The sequence below is a fragment of the Euphorbia lathyris genome, chromosome 2 (assembly GCF_963576675.1).
Source record: "Euphorbia lathyris chromosome 2, ddEupLath1.1, whole genome shotgun sequence".
Classification (NCBI taxonomy): Eukaryota; Viridiplantae; Streptophyta; class Magnoliopsida; order Malpighiales; family Euphorbiaceae; genus Euphorbia; species Euphorbia lathyris.
Window position 1 is genome coordinate 90491601 of NC_088911.1, and position 16716 is coordinate 90508316.

Here is a 16716-nt window from a genome sequence, read left to right on the forward strand (position 1 = left end):
TTAGAATGTCAAGCGTTTGATATTCTGAGTGGTCAGTGCATTATTTAAGGATGATTTTAAGTTCAAGTTCTAAACTAATTTACTCAGTGTGCAAGTTTACTCAGTATTGTATATTCAGTCAGTTTCAATGAGATACTCAGCAAACAATAAATCATTCAGCATGTAATTCACTCAGCATTCAATATTCATTTAGCACAGGAATTTACTGAAGAGGATTAAACATACCAATTGCTTCTCTCAGTATGCTGAACTGCTCACGAGCCAGTGGCTTCATGAAGATATCCGCCAGCTGTTCGTCCGTTGGGACAAAGGTCAGCTTGATCTCACCTTTGAGTACATGGTCTCTAATGAAGTGATGTCTGATGCTGACATGCTTCATTCGGCTGTGTTGAATTGGGTTCTTGGAAAGATCAATTGCACTTTTGCTGTCACATTTGACTTCAATTGTCTTCGTTTGAACACCGTAATCTTCAAGTTGTTGCTTGATCCATAGGACTTGAGCAACACAGTGACCAGCAGCAATGTACTCAGCTTCAATTGTGGACAGGGCTACTGACGCCTGCTTCTTGCTGAACCAAGATACAAGACAGCTTCCTAGGAAATGGCATCCTCCAGAGGTGCTTTTTCTTTCCAGCTTGTCTCGTCCATAGTCAGCGTCAGTGTATCCAATGAGTGTAAAGTCATGAGTATTTGGATACCACAAACCTGCATTTACTGAGCTTTGCAAATGTCTAAGGATCCTTTTTACAGCTATGTAATGGGATTCCTTAGGGTTAGCTTGATATCTAGCACAATAGCATACTGAAAACTGAATGTCCGGTCTACTGGCTGTTAAGTAAAGTAGAGAGCCTATCATACCTCGATATAACTTGCTGTCTACTGACTTACCATTCTCATCAGCGCAGAGGACAGTGTCAGTGCCCATAGGAGTGGATATTGGCTTGCAATTTTCCAAGTCATATTTCTTTAAGATCTCCTTGGCATATTTAGCTTGACTGATGAATATTCCATTCTTTCCTTGCTTAATTTGAAGTCCAAGGAAGAAGTTGAGTTCTCCCATCATTGACATTTCGAATTCAGTCTGCATTTGTTTGCTAAACTCCTTGCACATTGATTCGTTAGTTGCACCAAATATTATATCATCAACATAAATTTGGGCCAGCAGGGTATCTTTACCCTTTTTCTTAATGAATAAGGTTGTATCAGCTTTACCCCTGACATAATTTTTAGTCAGCAGGAAACTGGTCAGCCTCTCATACCAAGCACGTGGTGCTTGCTTGAGGCCGTACAAAGCCTTTTTGAGTTTGTAAACATGGTTTGGGAACTTAGGGTCCTCAAAACCTGGAGGTTGATTTACATAAACCTCCTCGTTTATAACTCCATTAAGAAAAGCACTTTTGACATCCATTTGGAATAATTTAAAGTTCATGTAAGATGCATATGCACACAGTATTCTAATTGCCTCTAGCCTTGCCACTGGGGCAAAGGTCTCATCGTAGTCTATACCTTCTTGCTGACTGTAGCCCTGAGCTACAAGCCTTGCTTTGTTCCTGACTACGTTTCCTTGTTCGTCCATCTTGTTCCTGAAGACCCATCTTGTTCCGATGGTCTTTTGACTCTTTGGATGAGGCACTAACTCCCATACATCATTTCTTCGAAATTGATCGAGCTCCTCTTGCATTGCGTTCATCCAGAATTCATCGTACTCAGCTTCAGCAAAATTCTTCGGTTCTTGTACTGAGACGAAAGCAACATTGCTGAGGTACTTCCTGAGTTGATTCCTCGTCATCAGGGTATTCCCAGCAGAATCAAGGATTGCACTTTCGGAGTGCCCTCTTGGAATCCTTATTTCTTTGGGTAGATTCATGTCTTGTGCTGTTCCTGTTTCAACAATCTCTGCAGAAGTAGATGGGTCAGTAAAAGTAATCTTAGGTTCACTCTTACTCTTGGTCAGCCTTTTCGTGAATGACTCAGTAGCTGGTTCTGAGTCAGCGATGGTTACTGAGTTTGGTTCTTCTTCGGTCAGCGGCTGGTATCTACCTGCAGGGTCAGTTTCATCGAACTCTACATGTATTGACTCTTCTAACACTTGAGTTCGCTTATTAAAAACTCTGTATGCTTTGCTGTTTGTTGAGTAGCCCAAAAAGATAGCTTCATCAGCTTTTGAATCAAACTTTGCTAAGCTATCTTTGGTATTTAAAATAAAGCATCTACAGCCAAAGGCACGAAAGTATCCAATATTGGGCTTTCGTCCTTTCCAAAGTTCATAGGGGGTTTTCTTGAGTATAGGTCTAACTAGAGCCCTATTAAGAATGTAGCATGCTGTGTTAACAGCCTCTCCCCAAAAATACTTTGGAAGCCTATGCTCATCCAGCATTGTCCTTGCTATTTCAACAAGAGTTCTGTTCTTCCTTTCTACAACCCCATTTTGCTGAGGTGTTCTAGGAGCAGAAAAATTGTGGTCAATGCCGCTGGCTTCACAGAATTCAACAAACTTTTGGTTTTTGAATTCTCCACCGTTATCACTACGGATATGAGCTAATTTTAGGTCTTTTTCATTTTCAATTTTTCTAACCAAATTTGAAAATGTCTCAAAGGTCTCATCCTTGCTGGTCAGCAAGATAACCCACGTATACCGAGAGAAATCATCTACAATAACCAAGAAAAATCTTCTTCCACCCAGACTCAGCGGCTGGACTGGACCAAAGAGATCCAAGTGTAGCATTTCTAACGGACGCTTAGTTGAGACAATGTTTTTACTGTGAAAAGATTGCTTGGTTTGTTTTCCAGCTTGGCAAGCATGGCATAATTGATCTTTTTGAAATTTAAGTTCAGGCAGTCCCTCAACCAATTGCTTTCTTGCTAATTTGGCCAGGAGGTCCATGCTTACATGACCAAGTCTCCTGTGCCATAGCCAGGAATTTTCTTCCTTTGTTACTAAGCACACAGTTTTTGAAAACTTTTTCTCTAAGTCTAGCATAAAGACATTATCTATCCGAGGGACAGTTAAAATTAACTCATTAGTTTTACCCTCGTATATTTTACATCCAGTAGCATCAAATATAACTTTTCTCCCATTGTCACATAGCTGAGCTACGCTGAGTAAGTTATATTTGAGTCCGCTGACTAGGTAGACAGTTTCAATAGTAGGATTACCTCCGATGGTTCCTGAGCCTACTATCTTACCCTTCTTGTTGTCTCCAAAACTTACACTCCCTCCTCGTTTACGTTCAAACGTGATGAACTGAGTTTCATCACCCGTCATATGCCTTGAGCATGCGTTGTCAATATACCACATCTTTGACTTCTCGGCACATCTCAGGCTTACCTGCATTGTAACTAGTTACTTTTAGGTACCCAATTCTTTTTGGGTCCTGACTTGTTAGGTGCAACAGGTATAGCATCATATTTTATTTTATGGCGACATACATGGACAGTATGGCCATTCTTTCCACAGAAGTCACAACTGACCTTCTGTTTAGGATTTTTTACTGACTTGTCAGCACCCCAGTGCTGAGCGTGCCAGCACACTTTAGTAGTGTGTCCTATCTTCCCACAAAAGTCACACTGGACTCTTCGCTGGGGATTTCGTCTTTGCTGAGTACCTTGGTATTGTGTACCTTGATACTGAGTTCTCAGCGGAAAATTGTTTTTGTTTGGAACCTTTAATTGGTTCTGAATGGTTGTGACATCCTTCCTCAGTTTCTTTGAAACTGACTGGACTTCAGAGACAGACTCATGAATGATTTTTATATTTTCATGCAAAACTGAGTTGTCTTGAAGAAGGTATCTGAGGTCACTCAGTTTGACCTCTTCCACCTCATCACAGCGCCGGCTGAGTGCTTTAATCTTCTTGTTACACTTTTTTACAAGTGTATACAGATCACTCAGGGCGTTACCCATTTCATTTCTGAGTTGAGAGAGAGAGATTACCTCATTAGATTGCTCTTCATTATCTGACTCATCAGATTGGTCAGCATGCTCATAAATGCATGGCTCAGCAAGTTCGTCAGCCATAAAGCATATCTTCGCTGACTCGGTGGCCTCAGTTTCTGTTGATGAAGATTCATCACTGTCACTCCAAGTAGCCACCATTGCCTTCTTCCCACTTTTCTTTTCTTTCCTCAGCGTGGGGCAGTTTGACTTAATATGGCCATCTTGGTGGCACTCAAAGCATGTAATGGGCTTTGAGCTGTCCTTTCTGTATTTACTGTCGCTTGAGTCAGCCTTATACTTATCAAACTTTTTGTAAGGCTTTTTAGAATATTTGTCGTTCTTCCTGAACAGCCTCTTCATCTTTCTTGTGAACATAGCCATCTCCTCATCATCAGTTGAACTCCCGTCAGTGGAGTCAGCCTTCAGGATATGTGACTTCTGCTTCTTGTCATCAGATTTTTCCTTCACCTCAAAGTTTTTCATGGATATCTCATGGGTCAGCAATGAACCGATGAGTTCGTCATATTTGTAGGTGGTTAAATCCTGAGCTTCCTCAACTGCTGTCTTCTTTGCTTGCCAGTCTTTTGGAAGACTCCTGAGTATCTTTTTGACTTGTTCTTCCTCAGTGAAGATTTTCCCAAGTCTCTTGAGCTCATTAATGATGTTGGTGAACCTTGCGTTCATGTCTGAAATGCCCTCATCATTGTTCATCTCGAACAGCTCGTACAGTCTCATCTGCTGATTCACCTTGGATTCTTTTACTTTGTTTGTTCCCTCGTAGGTGACTTCCAGCTTCTTCCAGATCTCTTGTGCTGACTCACAACTTGAGATTTTGTTATATTCTGCAGCATCGAGTGCACAGTGAAGCATATTGATAGCCGAAGCATGGTTTTGAAGCTTCTTAAGATCATCCTCTGTCCATTCAACCTCAGCTTTAACAACTGACTGGCCAGCAACAACTTTCACAGGTACAAACGGGCCTTGGACTATAGATAGCCAGGCACTCATGTTTGTAGCTTGAATGAAGTTCTTCATCCTATTCTTCCAAAAGGTATAGTTTGACCCGAAGAATAGGGGAGGCCTGGTAATGGACAGCCCCTCAGGTAATATCTGAGTTGTCTGGTTTCCATGGAGAAACCGAGTGTTGTTTTCGCCCATGGTATGGATCAACTCAAGGTTGTTAGACCTTTAGTAATGAGCTTTTAAGCTCTGATACCACTTGTTGGTCCCTTGTAAGGTTGCAAGTATAGTTCCAAGGGGGGGTTAGGAACTATTTTACCTTTTAAAACGATTAGGGCAGATTTCTTTTCTCTGAGAAAAGATTATATGACAGCGGCGCTGATCAATCGACAAGACACTGGCTTAGTCAACTAGTGACTAGGTTAGTTTCGTTGCTTAGGTCAGGAAATAGCACTTAGAGTCTATTCCTGAACTAATTCGTTGGCAGCGCACAACTCAGCTTGACCACTTTTACTTGGTCAGTTTTAGTTTGTTTTAAGCAGGCAATATAAATAAGGAGTTAAGGTTTAGAAATACTTCACTCAGCAGATTTATCCAGGTTCGGCTTCTTCTAAGCCTACGTCCTGTCCCCGAAACACTTCCGAGATTTCAAATCCTCTACTGAGCTCTTTAAAGGTAGAGCCTCAAACCTTTTACAATATCAGCAATTGAGTATGACAAGAGTACCTTCCTCTATACTTCTACTCAATCCTAATCTCTCCGCTGAGTACTTAAAACCGAGTACTCAGCCTTTCCTTTCTATCTCTAGAAATGATAAATGTTTTTGTCCTAATACAAAGATGTGCTAAGACACTTTAGACGATTTACAATCACTCTAGACTTTTACACAGATATGAAAATGTAGTGTAAGAATTTTGCTTTGCTTCTTGCTTGCAGAACTTGTAGAGATTTGGACAGCGTAATGGCTTGATCAAGTTCTGTATCTTGTGAAGCTTGTGATGGCACTATTTATAGAGACGTCTGGTCATTCGGTCATTTTGAATTTCGAAATAACCGTTGGAGGGAAACGGCTATGTGTCGTTGTCATCCTGACTTGCACAGAGCTCTCGGCCAATCACAATCGTGTATCTTCTGTCCTCAGTCAGCACAGCAGATGGTCTCTCCTTTTATGGTAAAGTCAACTGGACAGCATACTGTGTCGTCTGAACTTTGCCAAAAGAGGAAACACTTTGTCTGGAAGTTTTCCTTTTCCAGTCTGCTGTCTTGTACGCTTTGTCGAGACTACTCAGCAGCTTCATTGTGAAGTTGTTCCCGAAGGTCTTCTAGATCCTTCCGTTTGCTGAGTTGCATTTTTGTCCAAAAACGACAACGTCTTGACATACGCGGGCCGAGTGTACTGAGTTATTTGACTTGGGCCTTGGCTTCCGTATTGGGCTTGGGCCTTCCAATCCTTATGACTTATAACATTTATACTCAACATTGAACAAACACATTAGTAGAATAAATCAAAGCATTTAAACTTAGTGTGTTTAGAATATGTATTCTAATTTATACTTAAACAATTTTGTCAAATCAAAATTATGTGGAAAGGTGTTTCAACAAGACTCACCCTTGAGATTCGGAATTCCCATGCTGAACACGCCGGAGACCCGCACCGAAGGTAAGAAGAGCCAACTTGACCCCAACCCGATCGACAACCGACACCACCTCCTAGAAGGAATCATGTACCACAACTGATGGACCTCGGGTTCGTAAGGTAAGACGCCCTAAATCCGTTATCATTAGAAATGCCGATAGTGATAGTGATGGCCAGTGGCAGATATAGGATTACTCGGTTGGGGGGTCGATTTTACACGTGCGTTCGGGAAATTTTTTTTTTTGCTAAATCGAACTTGCTTAATTTTTTTTTTGGTATATATGCGTATTATAATTTGAATGACCAAGAACCAATTTTAAGTATCAATAGAAAATTTCTCAAAATTAAGCTAGATTTCGTTTAATAGTCCTGCAAAAAAAAAAAAAAATAGAAATTTGGATTTATTGAGATCTAATAGGCAAAAAACCTAAAAAAAAAATTAGAAATTTGGATTTAGAGAGACCTAATAGGCCTAAAAAAAATTAGAAATTTGGATTTAGGAAGTACCTAATAGGTCCAAAATATTGAAATTTTGAATCTTAAACAAGTTTAACACGTCATGAGATATATTTAATTTTTTTATTAGTTCAATGCTAGTTTCTCAAAAAAAATTATAACATTTTTACATTTTTTTATATTTAGTTTTAAAATTTAATTTAGAAATTAAGTTGTTTGAGTCTCAAAAATAAGAAATTATTTTTTTAATGGAAAAGACTTAATAAAAATGAATTCAAAATTGTTATGAAAATAAATAAATTAATAATGGTAACATAATTTTATAATTATTGAAAAATAAAATTTAAATAAATAAATAAATACTTTCTAAAATAAATTAAGGTTGGGGAGAATTGAACCTAGAACTTTTTAAAAAGAAACAAATGTTTTTAATCATTTCATCTACCTTTAAACAATGAAATATTATTATATAGAATCTATATAGATTAATATTAGGGGCCGAAACTACTTGTAACCATAATAGTTCCGGCGGCTGGAGAGGCCCGAACCCCCTGTCTCCGTCCTTGATGATGGCGACTTGTTTGATGATTTTGAGTTGAATAGGATTGTTAGAAATATGGCTATTAGACTTTTTTTTTTTTTTTTTTTATGTTAATGTTATGGATGATAGATATATATGCTAGGGATGTGAATCATACGCATGCGAATGCTATGAATTTGGATGTAAAAATAAAAAAATGATAAGAATGTAATACTAGAGTTGATAAAAAATATCACACTTTTTAATGTAGTTAAGCAAAAAGCTTGACTAGTAGTATAATTTTGACAAACACTCGACTATTAGTATTTTTCTAATCTTTTCTTAAGAATCGGTGGACTTTTGTTTCTTCTTAAACAAAAACAACATCATCGCCGTGAATGTAGGATAGATTGCACTAATTACCAAACGGTTCACTAAAACCGTTACTTAACGCCGCCAAATATTGTCCGCTCGCAATCTCAATGCCGCGTAAAGCAGGGCCTAGTTCGCTGGTCCCAGCAGAGCAACTGTCTGTCTCCCTTCTAAGCTAGTAATTTATTTTCATATATATATATATATATATATATATACACGGTGTTCGCGGTTACTTTGCTTTTTACAAAGTACCGTTACTTGGTGTGGTTTTCATCATTGGATTAATTTTATGCTCTATTATTTAATGGTGAAAACCACACCAAATACCTCTATATATATATATATATATATATATATATTTGAAGAATATATATTTATGTATTTCAAAAAATCACTTAAAAAATGGACGAATCTTGAATTAAGTAATTAAATAAAAAATATATTTTAGAGATAAAGTATAAAAATATCTCTAACATTTATAGTCAAAGATAATTTTACTCTAACATCTAAATGTTACAATTTTACCCCTTAACATTTGTAGCCAAGAGTAACTTTACTCACAATTTTGATAAGTTGGGTCTGTTTGAAAAATAATTCGTCAAATTATCTTATCAATTATGAATTTTATCATCTACATTTTATATATACGTTATGTTATCACTCATTAGTAACGGATCACAAACATATGATTAGCCGTGATTTTTTTTTTTTTAAAATATAGTCTTTTATTCAAATTGGAAAAAATTTCACATAATGTATAAATATTAATCTCCAATTTTATTATTAAATAAAAAAATATAATTTTTTTTAGAACTAGTAGTTAATATGCGATTGATGCAGAATAAGGGACACAATATTTATATTTTATAATAATATCTGAAATTGACTCAATTTATCAACATTATGAATAAAATTACTTTTGGTTGTCAACGTTAGGGGTACAATTATACAATTTTAGATATTAAAAATAAAATTGCTATTGACCGTAAATATTATAAATATTTTTACATTTTATCCCTATATTTCATTTGCTACATCAATTTACACGAATTTGGAAAAAGAAAGAAAGAAAGATTGTTTCTCTAAATTTTTAGGCGAGAAGATATCTAGTTAGTCCAATTCCATGAACTCATTTAAAACAATATGATTAATCTTATAATATTACATATAGAGTAATCTTATAATCTTAGATATAGAATAAGAAACTATTTGTATAATTTAAACAAATTGAAAATATCAATATATCTAAATAACTTCAGATGATTGATAGTTTAGTTAAATAAATTTAACTGATTAGATGATCAAGTTCAGATCATCTCATCGATAATAAATTTAAGTAATGAGGATATTTAAAATTCAAGGGTCAGGCCAAATAAATATACTACAATGTGTTAAACCTATTTTAATTTTTTAGTAAGAATTAAACTTATTTTTATTTAAGCAAGTATTAAAATAATTATTTCCAAAATAATTAAAATATCAATTAAAAATAAGAATATGTTTGTATAAATAATATTCTCCGAAATTTCCAACTTGTAAAAGATGAGGGCTCTAAAATTGCTATTATCCGATATTTTTTGAAAAATAAAAGATAAATTTGTAAAAGCTGCACAATCTTTAAAATGGAAAAAACTGCTAGTACATTATTTATCTGAAACAATCAATAATAATAAAAGCTTTTATATGCATGTTCATGGCGTTTTCTGCTCATACAAAATTCCAATCAATGCGTATTGCAGAAAGATACTGAGCATCAAAATCAAATCCACAATCCACAACATCCTTAAAAACCTAACAGCTGTGCTGTGAGTGATTATCTTAGTTTTGAACAAAGAAAGAAGTTTCATGCCCTTTTTCTTCAGCTGTGGGGTCATTTATTTTACTCATATTTGAATATGACAGCCTAATCAACAGCCTGGAAAGGGTTGTTATTGGTATAGTCCTCCACTAAAAAAGCTTCCTCCTTGATGGGGTTTCATGGCTGCACTCTTTCAATGTCAACTGGGTTTCCATTTTTAACTCCTACCTCTTCCCTTTCTTCTTCTTGAGAGGTAAGGGTTTCTAATTTCTACCTTCTTTTCTTCTGCATTTTCTCTTTCAGATTGCACTACTTTATTTTATTCAGATTTCAGAGAGAGTGTATTGCTTGGAATTGGTTTAGATAGATCTGGTGTTTATGAGAAAACAGAAGCAATTAGGGAAACTGGGTTTCTAATTTCTAATAATTGCCTTTTTCAGTTCTTAGTGAACCTTTTTTGCTGGAGATTCTACTCGGTGGAGCATTGGAGTATATAGGCATTTAGGAGATTCATTCATGGTTTGTTGAGTTGGGAATTGGATTTGCCCCTCTTCTGTTTGTTAAAAGGTCTGGGATTTGGGTTAATTAAAATGCTGAATATCAGATCATTGAGATGCTTACGCATCTTTCTTATTTTGGTGCTGTTTGAGCTCGTTGGTTACAATAGATCATTTGCTGCTTTCACTCCCCCTGATAATTATTTGATTGCTTGTGGTTCTTCCAAAAATGTTACCTTTCAAGGTAGAACTTTTGTTCCTGATTCCGGGTTTTCTTCCCTCACATTAAAAAGTGGAACCTCTTCTATTGCTCTCTCTAATTCCAGTTTTCCATCTCCTATCTATCAATCTGCTAGAATCTTTTCCGGAATAGCTTCTTACAAATTCAAAATTCAGCAAGAAGGCAGGCATTGGATCCGCCTTTACTTTTATCCTGTTCCGAGCTCAGGTCAAAATCTGACTTCTGCATCTATTTCTGTTGTCACAGATGATTATGTGCTCTTGAACAATTTTACTTTTAAGAACTACAATGGTACTTATATGTTCAAGGAGTATGCAATCAATGTGACATCTGATAGCTTGACTCTTTCCTTCATTCCTTCAAACAATTCAGTTGCATTTGTTAATGCAATTGAGGTTGTTTCCATTCCCGATGGAAACTTCCCTGACCAGGCGTTTTCTGTAAATCCACGAGCTCCTGTTGGCGGTCTTTCTGAGGTTGCCTTTGAAACAGTTTACAGGTTAAACATGGGGGGTCCATTGATCACGGCTGAAAATGATACTGTTGGAAGAATTTGGGAGAATGATTCCAAGTACCTCCATGTGAACAGCTCTGCTGTGAATATATCAGCTAACCCTTCATCCATCCGGTATCCCTCATCGGTTACAACTGAAATAGCACCAAACGGGGTCTATGCCACTGCTGAAGCCATGGGAGATGCAAATGTCGCCAACTCAAACTTCAACATAACTTGGGTGTTCTCTGTTGATCCAAACTTTAGCTATTTCATTCGTGTGCATTTCTGTGATATTGTTAGCAAGGCCCTGAACTCTCTTGTATTCAATCTCTACATAAACGATGACAGTGCCCTTGATAGTTTTGACCTTTCAACTTTTACTAGTGGTCTGGCTGTACCCTATTACAGAGACTTTGTGTCTAATTCCTCTCTCGAGTTGGATACTTTGACTGTCAGCGTCGGTCCAGATATGCAAGCCGACATCACAAATGCCACAATGAACGGCTTGGAGATTATAAAGATCAGCAATGAAGCTAAAAGCTTGGATGGAATTTCTTCTGTTGGAAGCCTTCTTCCTGAATCACCCTCCAAGAAAAGCAAACTAGGAATCATAATTGGTTCAGCTGCTGGAGCTGCAGCTGCATTTATTTTAGCTGGTGTTTGTTACTGTTGCATTGCAGCCCGCAAGTCAAAGACTCCTCAGCAGGGCCATCCTTGGCTACCATTGCCTTTATACGGAAACTCTCAGACCATGACAAAGATGTCCACGACTTCTCAAAAAAGTGGAACAGCTAGCTGTATCTCATTGGTTTCCTCTCTTGGTCGGTACTTCACGTTCCAAGAAATCCTTGATGCAACCAACAAGTTTGATGAGAACCTGCTTCTTGGGGTTGGTGGTTTTGGCAGGGTTTACAAGGGAACTCTCGATGATGGGACCAAACTGGCAGTGAAAAGAGGAAATCCCAGATCAGAACAAGGTCTAGCTGAATTCCGAACAGAGATTGAAATGTTATCCAAGCTCCGACATCGCCACCTTGTCTCTCTTATTGGCTATTGTGATGAACGGTCAGAAATGATTCTTGTATATGAATATATGGCTAATGGACCTCTCAGAAGCCATTTATACGGTACTGATCTGCCACCACTATCATGGAAGCAACGGCTGGAAATATGTATTGGTGCTGCAAGGGGACTACATTATCTTCATACAGGTGCTGCTCAAAGCATCATTCATAGGGATGTCAAGACAACAAACATTCTCTTGGATGAGAACTTTGTAGCCAAAGTTGCTGACTTCGGACTCTCAAAAACAGGTCCAGCTCTCGATCAGACCCACGTGAGTACTGCAGTTAAGGGTAGCTTCGGCTACCTTGATCCTGAATACTTCCGGAGGCAACAACTGACAGAGAAATCAGATGTATATTCTTTCGGGGTGGTGTTGATGGAAGTTCTGTGTACTAGACCAGCTCTGAATCCTGTTCTTCCAAGGGAACAAGTTAATATAGCAGAGTGGGCAATGATATGGCAAAAGAAGGGCATGTTGGACCAAATCATGGACTCCAATTTGGTAGGAAAGGTGAATCAAGCTTCTCTAAAAAAGTTCGGGGAGACTGCTGAGAAATGCCTGGCTGAATATGGAGTTGAAAGACCATCAATGGGCGACGTCTTGTGGAATCTCGAATACGCTCTTCAACTTGAGGAGACTTCGTCTGCACTTACGGAACCTGAAGATAACAGCACGAATCATATCCCAGGCATTCCGATGACACCACTTGAACCATTTGATAATAGTGTAAGCATCATGGATGGAGGGACCTCAGGAACAGATGACGATGCTGAAGATGCAGCCACAAGTGCTGTGTTTTCCCAGCTGGTAAATCCTCGCGGAAGATGAACGAACGATTCCGGTGACAGTGTAAAGTTTTTGGAGAAAAGCCAAGGTTATTCTTACCACACTAGTTGTTTTTACCTCAATTTTTAATCCATAATATATTTAATTTGTAATATAGTTCAGTGATTTGTGAAAGGCACATAAATTCTCTTATTGTCTTGATTTGATATTCATCTTTTTTTTGTTACACGGTAAAATATTCAATGTATTGGGATTTACTACCATTTATTTGCTAAATTGGCATAGAAATGACTTATTGTTACTTTTCTCTCCACATTTAATTGATTATCAATCTTATTCAGATGCATGTTAGAAAGTGAACTTTTATTCTCATGATGAACATGTGATTTCAATAATAATGTAATCCATCCAGCATGGTCATTCTTAAAGTTTCAATTCCTCAATTATTAGGACTTGCTGCCAGTGCCATATCTCTAGAAGAAGCCAGGCTAAAGGGTAATTTGGTAAATTTAGACAATAACTTGATTAACATGTGTCTGCATATAATTGGCTGTTCTTTTTTGACATTTCTTGATTTGAAATGATATGCCAAAAAAATACTAAGTTACAAAAATGATAGTAGTATTTATTTTGGTGTAACCACCACCGGGTGTCGTGCTGCAGGGCCTTTCTGAATTCGGGGGTTAGGTGGACCTTTTCTTTTTTAACAATGTCAGTATTGCTCTATACACAAAGGAAAGGATCAAACACGTGATCACTTGCTATTTTTAGTTTACACGAATATATGGCGGGACCCAAAAGTTTATTCATCCCACGATTTGCAGAGTCAAGTGTTGACTTTGTGTGTGTTTGCATGTTCCATCTGGCTATTATGCTTTCTTGATCATATCCGTATTAGATTCTGACATTAGGCCAAGCAAGCATTCAAGCCTAGCTTCATTCCACCACTTATATAATTCTAGCAGTGAGCAGTTGTACAATTCGTGCGCCTATAACAAATTAGTATCAACCTGATAGGGCCTGTAATGGAGCTCAGCTAAATTTGGTTTGGCAGAAAATAGACAAGTTGGAACTCGAGTTGATTCTAGATCAACATTCCGTTTGAACTTGATCTGAACTTGGTCTGATAAAGTGAGCTGCTTGCGAGCCTTTGTTTATTTGTTAATGAGTTTTACTCATGACTAATTCATTAATTATATTTATAAAACAACTCATTAATTATGTTAATATATAAGGTGCATTTTCAAACTTACAAAACTAAACTCTCACGCAAACTATCTAGTTTTACATTTCTCCTTTTATGGAAGTGCTATTATTAAAAAAAGAATTGAACTAATTCATTAACTTGTTCACAAGTTTATAACTGAGCTTGCTCACGAGCTTTTGAGCCGAATTTCTTCGTGTTCATGTTTGGTTCGTGTATAAATCAAGCCAATAAGTTCGAGCTTTTATCGAGTTGCTTATAAACTGCTCGGCTCATTTACAGCCTATCCACAAATAGAACCCTTGATTTCAAAGAAAACCCTTGATTTCCTTGCTTTTCTTGTCCTTTGGAACGTCTCAATTAGTAATCTGTAGGAGTAACTCGTTAATTCTGATTTATTCACAAGATTAACAATTTCTTTTTTGTTGACAAGTTTATGCCTCTTATAGAAACAAGACGACATTACAATAGGAAAAGGTTTTTGCTTAGAAACTTATTATTTAGGAGATTATCAGCATATCTTTTCCTAAAAGTAAAATACTATTATAATAGGAAAGTAAATATAACTAAATAAAAATATTAACTAAATGAGGTTGATACTGCCTAAATAATTATGATAAAGCAAACATGTAAATTTTGAATCAAATTCATCAATTGTAGTTGAAAACCTGAACTATTTCCTGCAAACTATGCCATGTCCGTTAGAACCAGCAGTGCAATCGAGCATGCCAAAATCCATCACTGATACATCCTTCCGCTCGGTTGCTTCAGCTGGAGAGAATAAACATGACTCACAATCAGCAGACAGCAGAGATGTAGTCCGGTACTTATCTTCTCCTCCCACAACCGGCATTGCAACTCCTGGTTTCGCTGGATTCTCAAACTCAGGCTGGTAAGTCCTTCCAAGCACACCTTCAACTTCCGTGGATAAACTATAAAACTTGAACTGCACTTCCAAGTGACTATAACAGTCACCAGAAGGTATCTGATAACTATGAATTCTATCATCTTCTTTTGTCACAGGCACAACCTTCACCGATATCTCAGCAACCTCAGGTAGAATGATTACTACACTGTTCTTGCTTAGTGTTCTCTCCACTCTAATTTCCGGAGATTGCCATGACGATAAATGTCCTTCTGGTATCACTATTTCATTCCCATTGTGAGTGAATTTCAGATGATCAATCTCACCATCCCATGTCTCTGCTCTTGTAGCCTCAAGAGAGAAAGTATGTGAATTGAACATGATGCCAAGAGCTTGAATCCAAGTGAAATCGCGGGTTCTGCCTGCTGGACGGAGGCCGATGAAACGGGCATTGATTTGCAGGTTGAGATCAGATACTAAGGTGAAATGCTGATTGCTCTTTCCATGGAAGTAAAAGACAATGCCATCTCCACCGATGAATCGGGGATCGAAGCAGGCTGAACCAGGAGAGTTGCAATTTGGTACACGATCTATATATCAGCAAACAAAATGCTTGAGAGAAATGAAGAATTACATGAAAAGTATATATAGAAGTTGCAAAGAGTGTCTTACGTTTACATTCAGGCTTGCAGATGGGTGAATTGCAATTCAAAAAGCAAACTTTTTCTCTTGGATTAGATGAAGTTGTGAGTGGACACTCTACTGGGCAACTTAACTTCTTGAGGAAGCATGGACCTTTACTGCGGCAGGTTACATTTCCTGCATGTATATCTGCTGCACTATACACTAAAACTAGCACAATCACTAAGAGTTTATTGCCTGCCATAGTTCTTCCGAATTACCATATACGCACATCTATGTTCTTATATATATATATATATATATATATAACTAGATTGGGTTTTGCAAATAAAATTTCTTGATTTGATTTTATTAAATCTTAAGAGAAAGGAATCTACGTTATTGATCTATTACATTTTCTTTAACATTGTCCATGCATCTAATTATTATATTATAAATTGGGAAGAAACTGTATGTGAAATTCATTTATAGCAAGATGCAGATTTGTTATGATTTTCAGGTTTGCGTAAAAGAAAAAGTCATTATCAAGAGTGTGATGTAGTGAAATTGATTCTATTACGTTATAATTGAATTATTTTGATTGATCCTTTATTTATTGTAAGCTTTAAACAAAGTTGAAGGTATATTAAATGGAGAGTAGAGGTTGCAGGCGAATGAAGGGGCGGATGATACGCATAAGTCCATGTGAGTGTACAGCGATGGGCAGGGGGACTAGGATAGTCAAACAAACTCTCTCGACTTTGAATCAGATTAACAGGTAATAGAGTTGGTTTGGTTCCCCGAATAGATAGAGTAGTAATAGAATAACTATTGTGGATTGCTAAATACCGTCATCTAATTACTTGTCAACGTCCCCTTTTGGACATTTTTGCGCTTGTCATTTTTTCAATCAAAAACTGAAATTCTCTCTGAAATTTCTTCCAAAATCACAAACCCGAACAACAATCATGGCTGGCGGACACGACAAAGGAAAAAGACTAATGATCCATCCGGTAAGTTTTTTTTTTACTTAATTTGAATCGAAAACACGAGTTCCGTCTCTGCATTTGGAGACGGAACTCATTGAAAATGGCCTGGGCGGGTAAAACCCGCCTGGCCTTAGGGCACGCTCCCGCCTACCCTAAGGCCAGACGAGTGTTTCACCCGCCCGTCCCATGGGCAGACGAGTAGTTCATTCGCCCGCCCTTAGGGTAGGCGGGTGAAACTCCCGTCTCCCTTTAGGGGGGCCAAATTCAATT

General features: G+C 37.5%; 2 protein-coding genes across 2 annotated transcripts; one reads left to right on the forward strand and one right to left on the reverse strand.

Annotated features, from left to right (window-relative positions):
* The first annotated feature begins 9527 nt into the window (after positions 1–9527).
* On the forward strand, positions 9528–13068 carry LOC136218915 (receptor-like protein kinase THESEUS 1). The gene is made up of 2 exons (XM_066006086.1): positions 9528–9934; positions 10122–13068. The coding sequence occupies exon 2, from the start codon at positions 10272–10274 to the stop codon at positions 12807–12809; it is 2538 nt and encodes an 845-aa protein (XP_065862158.1). The 5' UTR covers positions 9528–9934; positions 10122–10271; the 3' UTR covers positions 12810–13068.
* Positions 13069–14580: 1512 nt separating this feature from the next.
* Positions 14581–15722, reverse strand: LOC136217227 (uncharacterized). The gene is made up of 2 exons (XM_066003822.1): positions 15509–15722; positions 14581–15426 (listed from the first exon to the last, which is right to left on the reverse strand). Exons 1-2 carry the CDS (start codon positions 15720–15722, stop codon positions 14645–14647), a joined length of 996 nt encoding a protein of 331 aa, XP_065859894.1. The 3' UTR covers positions 14581–14644.
* Positions 15723–16716: the final 994 nt, after the last annotated feature.